Raw genomic sequence first — 14,801 nt, 5'->3', positions numbered from 1 at the left:
AATCAATAAAGCTGATGACAGATTAAGTTGCTAAATGTTGTAAAACGAGACTACTGTTTGGGTGATCAGCACGGCACTATTGGATTTTCTATAGGTTAATGCTGAAAAACAGGATTATTGATTTTAGGATTTTCAACATATCCCCTCTGGGGGTTCTTAAGAGGTCTTTACAATGCTTCACACTTAAGTTGACAACTCCAGTGACATAACTGTGTTCTTGCCTTAGTAATCATTTTCTAATCATATTGGAAAAGGCTGAAAATGGCTTATAAAACGATTATTTCCAACAAACAGAGGAACAGGAGGGTTGTCTGGATGTTGCTTCTTTGTCTGGTGGTCATCACTACCTGTCTGCCATCTTCCCCAGGAATTAACTTACAGTCCCAGATAAGACCTCTGACTGTCATAAATCTGCTTCCCAATATGTTTGACTGGCAGAGGAGTTCACAACCCATCCCAATATAAATAGGATTTTAGCTCATGAGGTGCTGCTCTAAAGTAAAAGAGGCTGTTTTGTAGTCGACTTCGGCATTGTATATTCATTGCTCCTTTCCCATTCCATGTGTATGCAAGTCTGCGTGTGTATGCATGCGTGTGTATGTGTATATGTAAAGTAGAAGCTGAGAGAGGATAACAAAATGAGCTACTGTATGCAAGAAACATATGAAGTGCACCCCGCTGCTGGTAGCAATTGCTACATGCAGTCCACTGATTATTGCACATATATTGAAGATAGTCAGGGTTACAGCAGTTGTGATGCTCAGGTCCTGCACAATAACAACATATATATGGAACAGGCCTGGGCGGTGAATCAGCCTTATACCTGTAGTTACCCTGGAAACGTGTTTAAAAGCGAGTACTCTGACATGGACATGGCCCTGAATCAGTACAACCAACCTGAGTATTTTACCGAAGAAAAATCTACTTTTTCTCAAGTGCAGTCGCCATCGTACTCTCAGAAGAAAGGTAGGGGGAATTTATTTAAATAATAATAAAAAAACTAAACCTCTCTGTTTTTGTTTTTGTTTTGCTTTAAACTTGCAGTTGCATCAGTTGACTCAGATACATCTTTGAATGTGAAGGCTGCCTGTTCAAATTTGAAAGCAGCAGTAACATAGGTTGCTAGGTGATTGTAAGGTTCTCTGTGAACGAGGAGGATTTCCAAGCACTTTTTCTTATTCTCTAAAAGCCACTTTGAAATATATTGCCAGCTTTGTGTTTTGCATGAACATTTAATTCATTTACTATATGTTAGCAGACTAAATGAGAAAGTTTCTCTTTATTAATGTGCTCATTTATGTGTTCTTCAGCTTATACATGCCTAGTGTTTTATGCCAAAACAAGTTATGTTAGTCTTTGACATCTGTAAAGGTAAAATCTATTTTAATACAAAGTAACTCGGTTTCTTGTAGGATTTGTTTAAAATAGAACTGTAAATACGTGTTAGAAAAATAAATGATGAAATATTATTTTAACTGTGCTTAAAATGAAAAGCATGTACATTTTAATTATATGAAGCAGTAAAGACTTGAAATTCAAGGCTACAGGATAATGAAATAATGAGCCTTTATTTTCTCCTTGAAAAAAGTTGATCTAATCAAAATGTTTGTGCAATATGATCCGTGTAATATCCACTCCCGTAGAGTTAAATCATTTCTGAATCCTCCGTAACATTCCATCTTTATTAAATTTCTCCTGTTGCTTCCAAAGAGGAAGAAGCTGTGCCACTTCTCAGATAGAACCCAGCTTACTAGTACTCAGTTTTTAACTTTTTACGTATCACATAGAAATTGCCTTGACACCTGATACAGTTATGTAAGAAACAGAGCTTATATATTCTGCATCAATGTATATGTCACTTAAATAACCTAATTAAAAATATAAAGGCATTATCATTCAGGTCAATATGGTATCCCTTTGGTTATTAGAACCAAATCTCCTGCATGAAATCAATCAGAAACTGAATGGATCTGATTGAACTAGTTACATAGAGAACAAAGAACATTTACTATTTTTAAGTAGTTCTGTAGACAGAAATAGCCTGTATAATCTTATTAGGAACATTAAAACGTAGATTTTTTTACCTCTTTCAAGAAATACTCATTTACACTTTGTGAAATAAGTATATGGCTTCAATCGAAAAAAATACCTTTGTGCTGTTATTTGAATACCTTTGTTTCATGAAAAAGGTGTATGTATATAAAAACAGATTAAACGAAAGAGAACACAGTCAAATTGAATGTTATTTATGGACAGAGCACATTTTTCTATTTGAAATATTTTTAGGGTTTTTTTATAATGAAGGGTTTTAATTGATACATTTGTAACTTTTTGTAAAATTTTTCCATGTCTTCATTCTCAGTTATAAGATACTAGTTATGGTTAATTTATCATAAAATAGGGATTTGCCACTGCATATGTCAGTGAATGAATATATATTTCAAGATGTTAAAGGATCCTAAGTAATAATTGATGTATCTATGTCAGGGCTTAAAACAAATTGTTTTAGCACAGAGACATTCAATATCTTTACTAATCCATGCACAGACTTCCTACCTGTTGGGTTGGAAAATACAATGCTATTTTTAAAACCTGTCCACCCTTTCATGTTTGCCATATATTATACACGCTTCATAAAAATCTCAGAGACTTTCCAATTTTCCTAGGGAACAGTCCCTCAATCACAATAAATGCTTATTGAAAATTGATTGTTCACACAAAATGTGCAAAGTTTTTATGGATTTTTTAAACCCTAATTCCTGTGGTCAGCAATGAAAGAGTTGCACCCTTGTATCAATTCTATTCCAATGCTGTATTTGCCAAACAAGAGATATCTAAACAGTTGGAGATCCATTCACACTTCTTTTCTATTGCTTGCTTTCAGCCAAATTATCATAAAATTAACAAATCTGTTAATCTTGACCCGAGAACAGAAGGCTCTACACAGGGCATGTGTGTCTGTATTGATCCAGAATTGATTCTTTTTGTTTGTTAGTGAAGCCTTTGTAATATCTCATTAAAGCAAAAATTAAGACCCTAAGCTGGTGTCCTGGAACAACTTTGATTGTTGAAACTGGGTTTCCTGTTAGTTCCAAGAAATTCATAATAGCCTCAGTACTGTTTGTGCTATTCACAATCACTTTGTATTCTTCAGTAACAACGTTGTCTAAACTTTTACTCTTTTGTTTTATTCCCTAGTGAAAGATAAAATGATAGAATCAGAGAAAATATGGATGAAAGGGACCTCAAGAGGCAGACTAGTCCATTCCCTTGTCCTAAGGCGGGATGTGCTAGACCTAAACCATTCCTGACAGATATTTGTCTAACCTGCTCTTAAAAAAACCTCCAATGATGGAAGATTCCATAACCCAGGTTCCATCTGCTAGAACCTGGAAATGCTAAAAGAAGCCAGCCTTTACGACATATGTTACGAGAGGGTCATTAGTAGGATAAAGAAGGACTTAAAAAGTTAAGTCAAATTATATAACATATAAGAAAACATCTTACTTTACTTCAGCTATCTCTGTACACTGAAACTAGTCATTATTCAGTTTCTACATCACAGCCTTGAGAGAGATGAATTTTAAGGGAAAATTATGTAAACTCCTGAAAATCACTGGCAGTGGATGGTGTCTGTCTCCTACTTTCCATGACTGTCTTCTAAATTCCAGGCTGTATCATGCATTATTGAAAGGTGACATTGCTATGAGATACTATAATTTGTACTTTGGTAGAGCCTATAGCCTTGACTTCTGTCCCCAAGAGAGGTACAGAGACAGATTTAAATTGCTCAGTTTCTATATGAGAGAGCCATATCTAGTGGATAGGACCAAGAACTGGAAATCTTGGGCACAGAATGCTATTGTCAGCTCTTCACCAGAAATCCTGAACCTGCAAAAAAAACATATCCACATTAGCAGTTCTGCTGTCTTTCGTGGACTATTCAGGTCAATAAAAGTCTGTAGCATTAGGCAATATAGTTGAGGGACATACAGGTCTGCAAACACTTCATTACTCCTGTGGGTGAAATACAGCTGGCTGCCACGGCCAACGTATGGTCTTTCCTTTGCGCAGGAGATGCATGGTGCACCCATCTCACGTACACCAGTGAGGAAGACCTAAAGCAGGCAATGGGCAGCAGAAAATATATTTTTCAATATCCAGTAACCCAGTATCATGTGTAACTGGGACCGAGGGGACTCTTTCAGCCCCTAGGTTGGAATAGGAGCTACTGAGACTGGACTGCACAGTCCATCCTGAAATTGGTTTGCCTCCAGTGAAAGTATTGCCATCCACTTCCTCTGTGGGGCCAGGATGCCACCCTCAGAAGTTCTGCAGATGGAGTACATTTTACCCTCTGTGAGTGAAAACTGCTCACAGGGTTTGCTGGCTATGACTCTTGAGTCATCAGATGACCTTGGGCAAAGTTTTCATCCTACCTATGTCTCAGTTTCCCCAGCTGTAAAATGACATTATGCCACAAGTGTAAAGGTCTTTAACATCACGGAAGACAAGCAACACATAAGTTCAAAGTATTGTTGTATTGTTAATGTTCTTATTATTTCTCTTTATACATTTTCTGTCAATTTACATGCAGTAGTTGTCAGAGCATACCAATTAATTGGTCCAAAATGACTTCTTTGTAGTATGAAATACATTAGTGGATTTTCTGAATAGATAAGAAAATAGTGTAGTGTGTTCTTACCAAAATAACCCCTTAAAATCTCCCTCTCACTCTCACTCCAGTTTGCAAAAAGGGGCTGATGCTTTTGTTATCTTCCAACCTTTTCAGGAAAAAAAAAATCTCACTGAGCTATAGGTGTCCTCCTAAAGCTTGAAAAACTGGGGTACTCCTAGCACAGATGGATAGTTTAAGGATAGTTGTGACCAGAAAATTGGTATCTTCTTAACCAACAGACTGGGGTGCATCTGGAGCCAGGTCTGCTTGCTTTTTGACCTCATAAAAAAGAACATTGACTTGCTTTCATTGTGGGAGTGTGAATTACATTTGCCTTGCACATTATCACCAAAATTGTCACGTAGGGGTAACATATTAAATAGTTCCTGTGCAACTTAAGAGGCTATGCTTTATTGACTTTCATAAGGCTTAGATTTTGATGACTTTCATAAGGCTTAGGTTTTCTTATGCCATTTTTCAATGTAGGATGTGACCTCTAAAGACGCATAGGTTCTTTTGAAAATCTTATTTTAAGTCCCAAATGTAGAATATTTAACATTGATAAGAAGGGGTAAGTCAAAAATATCATGGCCTGACTGTTAAACGTGGTCCCCATTGCCACATTCTGTACCAAGAGTTAGCAGCAGACGTAACTACACTGATGATGGCAACAGTTTACATGATGGTGTAGAGCTAAATAGTTTTCAGTACTCTGTCAAAAACACTTGTGTAGCATGTGCTGCTAACTAATACATTTTCTGATCCAGACTTAAGTTTCAGGTCTAGCTGTTAGAAAAGTCATATTTTCATTTGTGAACTGAGCACAGTTGGAGTCTGTTTAAGACTGTAAATGTGTAACCTTGAAATGGCATCTTTTCAGAGGTACTTACTGGAGTTTAGTGATATTATCAGGTGAAGAAGACTGCAGGCAAAGGTCAAACTAACAATGCAGATCATCAAGCAGATCCACTGTTGAGGGAAATGTGATTCTGCTTACTAACGTTTGTTACTTCAGAGTTTTACAAAGTATTTTCTCTTGGTGGTAATAAGTTAGCAAAAATGAGAAATGAAAAAAATCAGAAAGCATTAAAGTGATCCTGCAAAAGTCATTAAACAGACAGTTGAGACAGATAATAATGAAGATTATTTGTATTTATAATTCTCTTCCTTGTTTTTTCATAAGAGAAAAGTTTGGCTCACAATGATTAAGTGGCATGTCTGACATGACATAGCAAGTCATTGACAGAACTAGAACAGAGTGTATTTTTCCAGCTCTCAGCTGTGTGCTTAATTCAGTGGAACACATTTCTTAAACTTACATATATAAGTAAAACAGGGATTATTTTTGCTTGAAACTGGTCCTTTTCTTTTCCAGTCAGATTGAGTTATAAAACATTAGTGACAGACTGAATCATCAGAATAGCAATATGAATCTACTTTTCAGCTCTGGTAGTGGATTTTCTTTCTCCATTTTCACCGTACAAGACACTGTATGTCAGAACTAGTTTATGAACAAGTCCAACAACCCTGACTTATATTTAATGAATAGCTCTTACTCATGCATATCATCCTACAGGGAATAAGAATTTTAGGAACAGACCTTTAATACATTACCTTGTGCCATATGCAGTTGATTGGTACTATAAAGTGCCAAAATACTGAATACTGAATTTTCAAACGGACCTCTTTTTGTGCAAATGCAAAACTGAGCATTTCTGCTTGAAAGAAATGAAACTAAGTTGGTTTCAAACATGAAATAATAAACAATTACTCAACAGCATAATGGGGGGTGGAGAAGGTATGTGGGGCTCTGGCACCAGGCGCCCATTCTGAGGGGGTGCCAGAATAGTAGCTCCGCAAAGAGTACATAGTGCTGCAGCAGCCTCCCAACACCACAGTTATAGCCACAGCAGCCAAGTGTGGTTACTCCGCACTGTTGTTGTAGCAGCAGCAGCTACCACAACCAAAGGTGAGCAGACTTCTCCATGCCAGCAGCAGCCAGGGGCCATACCCCCATGTGTAGGCACATGCAGTTTGTGGTGCCACAAATCGTATGCGTGAAATGTTAAAATGTGCCCCATGTTGCAAATTAGCGGTAGCAAAAAAAAAACAAAAAAAAAAACACCAGGAAAAAAGGTGGCTCAGAGCACACAAAAACAACATGCACCGGAACAAATGGAGACTTGTTTCTCTAGTGAGATGCTCTGGCTGCAAGCGTCTTTACTGCTCCACTTGTGCCCTGGCTGCTCTAGCATGCTGCGAGCCAGGAGAAGCTGGGCAAGGACAGTTTGCCCAAAGTGGAACAGTGTGACTCAACAAAGCACTTTGTGTCGCTGTAAGCACATTCCCCTGCTTATCTGGACGCAGCCAGAGATTTTGGGTCCAGGGCAGATAAAACTGACATATCTGCTATCCACTCCTCTTCCCACTCTGCCAGGGGACAAAACTTGCTAGTTACGCCTCTGCAATTCTTAGTATGTAAGAGTGATTTTTTTCAGTCCCCTGTGTACATCCCACACTTCTGTGATTGAAAGCATCTTTGGTCATAGAATTTTTCTGAAATGCAGCTAATTGACTAACCTATGTTAAGATGTCTTTGGGTTGTTGGTTGTAGCCATGTTGGTCTAAGGCATAAGCAGACAAGGTTCTTTGGGTAGATGTGCTATCTTTTATTAAACCAACTAAATAGTTGGAAAAATTGTTCTTTAGTTGATCTAATAAAAGATACACATTTACCCAAAGAACCTGCACCATGATTGGAGGTCATGAGAGCAGGCCATATGAGGAGAGGCTGAGAGGCTTGGGACTCTTCAGCCTGGAGAAGCAAAGGCTCGGGGGGGACTTGGTGACAGCCTATAAATATGTAAGGGGTGTGCATCAGGAACTGGGAGAACGTCTGCTCACCAGGGCACCCCAAGGCAAAACAAGGTCTAATGGTCACAAACTGCTGGAAGACCATTTTAGACTGGATATAAGGAAATACTTCTTTACCATCTGAGTCTCCAGAGTGTGGAATAGACTCCCCTAGAAGTGGTGCCAGCACCTACTCTGGATACATGCAAGAAACGCCTGAATGCTCACCCAGTGAGCTCACAAGGTCCCTTCTAGCCCTAACATCTATGAAACCTATGAAACCTTGCCTGTCTATTAAGAAGTCTGGCATTTTTGTCCATGTAATCAGATGCAGACTGAGAATCCTGGTCTTCCCACGCATTCTCTTATGATAAATGATGTTTTTTCATTGACTTTCAAAATGGGTTTTTCCAGTGCCCTCCAACTACAGAAGTGTTTTAAGAAGGCATCTTTCATCAGAAGAGTTCAGTAGTAGTTTATGGAGGAGACGTTTTCTTTGCTAGGTATGTGCTTCTGCGAGGTTCCAAGTTCCTTTTGTGTGGCATAAAGTTCAGTGAAATCACAGTTGAAGTGGAAGTTGAGAACAACCAGTATGTTGCTTTGATAGCAAAGCATTCTGTGCATTTGAATTAAAGGTTATTTGGCATTCTCATTGGTTTTTAAACAGGCATGGTAGCCCAAACAGAGCTGACTGAGGGCTTTCCCAGTCCCGGGGCTGCACTGTGAGCGCGTACACACCTTCCCAGGACCTGATCTACAATCACACAGCTCACTTTAAGCCATGTGATTGTAGATCAGGTCCTGCATGTGCACAAGTTTGCTGGTGCCAGGAGCTGCAACAGAAATGCAATCAAAATAGGTATGGGTTCACAGGAGGGCTATCAGGTCCACAGAGGAGTTAATGGGTCCAGTGGGGAGGCTGGTAGGACTAGCATGTTGGGGTGGGGAGGGAGAGGGAAGGATTGGTGGGTGCATGAAGGGTTATCCATCCAAGGGCTTTTCTGATATATGTATGTGGGTTACAACAGACCAGCCATTTTTTTTTTTTACTGAATCTAACCTTCCCAAACATGTAGATCAACCTAACCTTAGTTAGGTCAGTCAGATTTTAAGGTCTGCACACGGGTGAACTAAGTTAGATTGGGTGGTGACTTTTTGCCCAGTCTAACCTCTGCAAACATGTGCATAGTTCAGCACTTAGTTTGATCAGGTCAACCATTTAGGTTGATCATAGTGTAACTTCTGTACATACCCTGAGTAAACAGAAGCAAACCACTTAAATAATTTTATTTTTGAAAAGCTGTGCAATATTTGAGGCAGAGCCACAATGTGTAAGTTATAAAAACTCCTTGATTTTGTTAGGAGGTGGTGGCTAGGTTTTGCTATGGCATTTTTGAGTTCCTTTTATATAAGGTGGTTTTCTTATCTCTCTCGTGGGTGGGGTAAGAGTATTTTTCTTCAACTCTGGAAGCATGCCTTGGGCCAAATACAATGGTTTAAGGTGTCACTTCTTCAAATGAAGATGTGAGGATCTACATATACCGTTCGAAAATATTCTGCTCGGCTTAAATCAAGAGATTTCATTCTCGCTCTAGTGCTGGTAGGAAATGCTCATTGTACATTTCCCTATGGGAAATATTTTTTTCTTGCTGAACCCATAGAAAGAATGTTACAGGTCAAAATTCAATTTGATCAAGTATTATGGATTTCAGACAGGGTTGCTGATCGTGGATTATGACCACACATTCCTTAAGGGCAGAAGCAAGCTCTCCTGCTGAGTAGTTTGTCTTGCCAAGACAGTAAGATTAGACAGAGTGGCAGCTGGAAGTCTGGAAATCAAGGGAGTTATCTTAGACTGCAAGAGAAACAGCCACATGCTAGATCAAGGTCACTAGCATCTATTTGTGTTACCCCACTTAGAAAGGTCTTAGGTTGGGTATTAAGCTGAACAGTCTCAGGTTGTACTGGATGGATAAATGGATAATGGTGCAGATCCAGCCTTATGCTGATTGTAGGATGGTGTCAGCCCAGCAAGAGCAATAAGCTCACAGCACACCTGGGCTAATAAAACTTTCAGTGAGATGTGTTTTACTTTTATTAAGAACTTACTTAGCCAGGTTGTAATGCTGGATAGCTTCAGCTTGGCTGTTTCATAGTTGGTAGGGTCGGAAGGGGCCTGAGGAGATCATCTAGTCCTACCCCCTGCCGTTGCAGGAAAGAGTACTGGGGTCAAACAACCCTGGCCAGATGTTCGTCCAGCCTCCTTTTAAAGACCCCCAGGGTAGGAACCAGCACCACTTCTTTTGGAAGTTGGTTCCAGGTCCTGGCCACCCTGACAGTGAAATAGCACTTCCTAATGTCTAGCCTGAAACTACCCTCTGCTAGCTTGTGTCCATTATGTTGACTGAGCACAGGTTCTGCCCAGGAAATGTGAAACAAAATAGAGCAGAAAGGGGCATGGTAGAGCAGAGCTTCACAACTGCAAATCATCCAATAGCATAATGTCCATTAGGAGTCAGTGGCATACACTAGAAGAGATTTCATGCTGCCCATTGGCATTGGTGACCTATATAGCCAAGTATACATGACTAGTTCCATACATTCACCCCTCTCTGCCATATCTAAAGTGCAGCTTGGATGTTGTGGACAGACAAGGCCTGTTCATTTTTATCCAATTTACAAGGTCCATTTTGAGCTGTTGCTTGAGTTGGTGTTCTGCGAAGATCAAATGCTTAGTAACTTCCCCAAATTCCAGATTCCATCTGGTCCATCAGTTGCCCTGGGGCTGGCCAGAAACTTTTACACATCCTTAGCTCTCAAAGTGGCTCTAATTTGATTCGGTTTCCCCATCTAATCCTTTTTGCAGAAAGTCTCTTCTCAACTCAGCTGTTTCCCTCTGCAAAACCCCCGTTTAGTGTAGCCCCATAAAAGGCACTACAGTTTACCAATGTTGCAGCTGCCTCTGGCTTGATAAGATGCCAGAAATTAGCATCAGACCACAATGTAACATAGCGCCAATAGCTGTCTTCCTTTTTTCTTATGGCGACTGATATTTATTATTTTCATTATGGTGGCATACTGTGTGTCCCTACAGGCTTGGGGTCATTATAAACTTACTGCCACACGAATGCAAAAAGCCCTGCAGAGTTTACCATCTAGTTCAAGACAAAAAACAATAAACGAGAGGGCCCCATCCAAGAGAGTCCCTCTTAGTAAATTCCTTTTTCACTTACAGTGACTAGGTTTGGTAGGAGTTTATCCTTCCAAAATGCACTGTGCTTGGGAGATTAAACACAAAGTTGTTTTTAAGCATAGAATTGTATTTAAATACATTTGCATTAGAAATAATAATATTCCCACCTAAATATGAGGGCAACCATTTCAATGTCAGTATTAAGTAAATTAGGAAACATTCTGTTTAGTTCCTCCTGGTTCCCTGGAGAATGTGCGATTTTTTTTTTATTTTTTTTTTAATTGTTGTTGTTGTTTTGTTTCTCAGAGGCTCTTAGGTATACAGCTCCTGTACATTGATTAGAAAAACTACAAAACTGAAAATCTTTAAGTTGTCCCCTGAACCTTTGAGCCTTGAATAAAATAGACAAAGATAGATACTTTGTTCTTACTACTGAAAGCCTTTTGCATAATCAAAACCGCACCTTCTTTTGCATTGGGGTACCATGTAAACATGTACAATGCACTCTTTAACTTGTCTGCCAGAGCGTTGTGCTAATGATCAGGAATTTCCATTGCTCCCACAGGGTGAATTTATTCCAGAAATTCCCATGCTGAATAATCCTTATGCAGAGACCTAGCCTATCTAGTTGAGAAATCGATTGCTAATACATTGTTTGAATAAAAAAACTTTATTTCGTGGTCTTATATCTTATTCTGATTTTAAACTTCTCTCTAGTTTAAAAAATATTATTGTGTTATTAGAATTCTGATTTGTTTTTAAACTTAATTTGCAACACTTTGATGGTACTAAAAATGAATGTTATGAGAAATGAACCAACCAATGCAACTGGTTTATTTAACAGTGATAGATAATTGCAGGTGCTAATGTATGGTAAGTGTCCTCAGGGGGGAAAAAATCGCTCCCACTCATATACACGTGAATGTACAAATACACCCATTGAGCGCATCCAGACGTGTGGGCTTTTGGTTCCCTGGGGAACGCCTGTGCCACGAGTGCTTTGGCGCGCATCAAGTTACCCCTGGAGTGGTAGGGGATGCTGGGGCCAGCACTGGACTGGCCCCAGCAGCCTTACCTGGCATCCTGGGGGCGTCCCGGGGCTGCAGCTGTAGAGATCCTACTGTGCCTGGCCAGCAGCCAAAGCGCAACTCCAGGCAACCCAGCTTCACTTTTCAGTAGTGCATGCTGCCCAAGTGTGCACCGCTCTAGATTTTTTTTTTTTCTGCGAGTTTTTTTGACCCCTGGGCTGTCAGGGGAAAAAAAACGGAGCAGCACATGTTCAGGCAGCATGCCCTTGCAGTGGAGAAAACACTGGACTGTGCAGTATGTGGCGCTGCAGACGTGTTTGCAGAGCCATGTACTGCATGACTGTGCTCGTCTGGATGTGCCCATTATGTTTCATTCCCTCATTAAGATGCCCAAGATGTCATAAATTCACCTATCTTAAATATGTCCCTGTAGTGCACACCCAGCTGAAATATGACTGGTATAATTTTAGTTCTTTGATTATACATCCTGAATCATGCCCATAAAAATATTTGGAAACAAATGCAATGCAAGTAAACTTTAATAAGCTATTCAGTCATTTACATAAACTGTAGCCATTTTATTTCATGCTACAAACATATCTGTTTTACATAAAATAAAGTAAAATGAAGTATGTTATATTGCACCTTGTTCATGTTTAAGGCACTGAGTTTAAAAACAGTATTTCCCCAAAAAATAGTTACCTAGTCTTCCCTTCTAGATTTATCTTACCAGGAAAAACACAAGCTGCTCTTTTGAAAAAGAGATGGTATTATAGATTGTTTTTAAATGTTTATCACATTTCTAGCAGAACCTTTTTTATCCAGGAATTTCAGTCTTTGGCTGTGGGAATTCTGAAATGGGGACTATGTAGAAGACATTTATAGTGAATGTTAAAGTTATATTTATATGCTTACCTGCCACTTTCTCTCTTTCTTACAGGGTACATACCCAGTTACTTAGACAAGGACGAGCTATGTGTGGTATGTGGTGACAAAGCCACTGGGTATCATTATCGCTGCATCACTTGTGAAGGCTGCAAGGTAAATAGAGTGGAAAGCTTGGAACTGGAAAGGGCAGTCCAGTTCACTCTATATTCTTATACAAGTTGCTGTACTTGGCTGTCACAAAACATAAAGGCAGATGAGAAGAGAATAACTACATCTATTAATGATGATAATCCTTGTATCCATATGTATCCGGTATGTAGTCAATTCTGCAGAGGTTCAAAATTGAAAAGAAGTTGTTTTGTTAAATTAGCTTTTTCTAGTTTTATTTTAAAAGTTTATTTTCTAATTTTTTTAATATATATTTGACCAGAGTTTCAGCTTGTTTAAAACAATATTCTTCTATTGACTTCAACTGAGCTACCTATTTTACAGCAGCTGAGAATCTGGCTTGTCAATATGATTTTTTTTTTTGATTGCCAGTACTTCTGTACCTATTGTAAAAAAAAAAAACAAAAACAAAAACAAAAACAAAAACCCCACACATCCATGCAAGCTCAGCATTCGGTAGCATGAAGTAATAGGAATGTTTTAAAAAAATAGTTTGGAAACTCAACTGAATTAGAGTTCTGTTTGTTTGTTTTATACACTCACTTCCAGAGTAAAGCATAAAACTAAACGTACAGCTTCATCCAGGTAGGATGACAAGTAGGGGGAAGCAAAACATTGTGAACTGTTGACCTTTTATACAGATGTGCTCTCCAATCAGCTACAAAATTATAGTTAAACTAGTATGAGATTTTGCCATGAGATTGTTAACATTTAAACTTAGATATATGTTGTTCAATAGATCCAAACAGTCCTAAAAATCAATGCAAAAAATCAACTTAAATTTTATATACCAGCCATTCTTTTGTCAAAGGCAAAACTTCAAATGAGCCTTGTGCGCATAGGGAGTTAAGCCGAGCAAATAATTGGCAACAAATTATTTAAAAAATAAATCCCTGTCTCCAGTACGTGAGTGGCTTGCTAACAGAGGGATGTTTACAAATCTACTGCCTTTTCAAGACTTCCGGACAGATATTTTATAACTACATATTTCAGGCTGTGTTTTGTAGGGCCCGTATATTCCTTGTCAAGTTGTGTGATTTGCTGGCAAAGTTGCTCCAATTGTTTCTGTTCCCCAGCAAGATGAATTAACATTTTTAGGTGTTTCTGCCCAAAATCAATTTAATTTGGTGATTAATTTAATCTGGGCTGGGTCCAAAATCTGCATTTCACAAAAATTTCTATGATCAAAGCATCCATGCCTTATGCAAATTTTTCCTCACACTATTTGTCACTTTCTAGAACTGTGCCTATGTCTCACATATTGTAATATACAGGCAGAGCGAGGGGCTGTTAGGGACTAGGTGTCTGTGCTTACATTAGATGTTGCTTGATTGTACTGGTTCAAGTTAGAGTTTGACATGTATATATAAAATTGCAGCCAATTTCATTACATCCTACAGGGCCATCATGTTCAATCTTCTGAGGGAACTGAACATATAGGCATATGTACTTTTGAAGCAATTTCAAAAGTCAAAGTTTCAAAAAGGCAGCAGCAGTTATGTTCTGATTATTGTGTGTGGACAAGCTGGGAATGATCCATGTAGTAAAACTGCTTCAACTTTAACCTGGATGAAGCAGTGTTAAAGCTGGAACAATTTTGCTATGTTTGTATTGTTCCTGGCTTGTCCACACATAACGATTAAAACAAACAGCTGCTGCCCTTTTGAAATGTTCCCCTTTTGAAATGGCTGCAAACATTCATTGTCCATACCCAAACTGATATAACAATTATATCAGTACCAACGAATACTGATACAGGCTCTTGCAATGCATCTGTTACCTCTGCATGACTCTGTAGTTATACATGTTTAATCAGACTACTCCAACTTTAACGTTGCTTCATTCAGTGTCAAAGTTAGGATGATTTAGCTATAGCATATAGCTATAGGATCGTGAAGCTGGAATAGTTAGATAGGAACAGCTGCTTTATGCTCCAGAGAACTTCCCTTTCCCTTTAAAGCAATTCAAGTGTAAGTTTGTCCATCCCTGATAT

At 38.8% G+C, this 14,801-nt stretch overlaps 1 protein-coding gene across 3 annotated transcripts in view; it reads left to right on the top strand.

Annotated features, from left to right (window-relative positions):
* Positions 1-14,801, top strand: part of THRB (thyroid hormone receptor beta) — a 210,933-nt gene that overhangs the window by 177,954 nt on the left and 18,178 nt on the right. For 2 of the 3 annotated variants that reach the window (XM_025201007.1, XM_006021193.2), the window contains one exon: positions 12,693-12,793. In XM_025201007.1, coding sequence (XP_025056792.1) covers positions 12,693-12,793 — 101 coding nt within the window. Of the gene's footprint in view, positions 1-12,692; positions 12,794-12,867; positions 12,953-14,801 lie in introns of those variants that run through there. The other variant, XM_025201009.1, reaches the window with a different exon arrangement.

Source organism: Alligator sinensis, unplaced genomic scaffold (genome assembly GCF_000455745.1).
Source record: "Alligator sinensis unplaced genomic scaffold, ASM45574v1 scaffold299_1, whole genome shotgun sequence".
Classification (NCBI taxonomy): Eukaryota; Metazoa; Chordata; order Crocodylia; family Alligatoridae; genus Alligator; species Alligator sinensis.
This window is presented reverse-complemented; position numbering and strand designations above follow the sequence as displayed.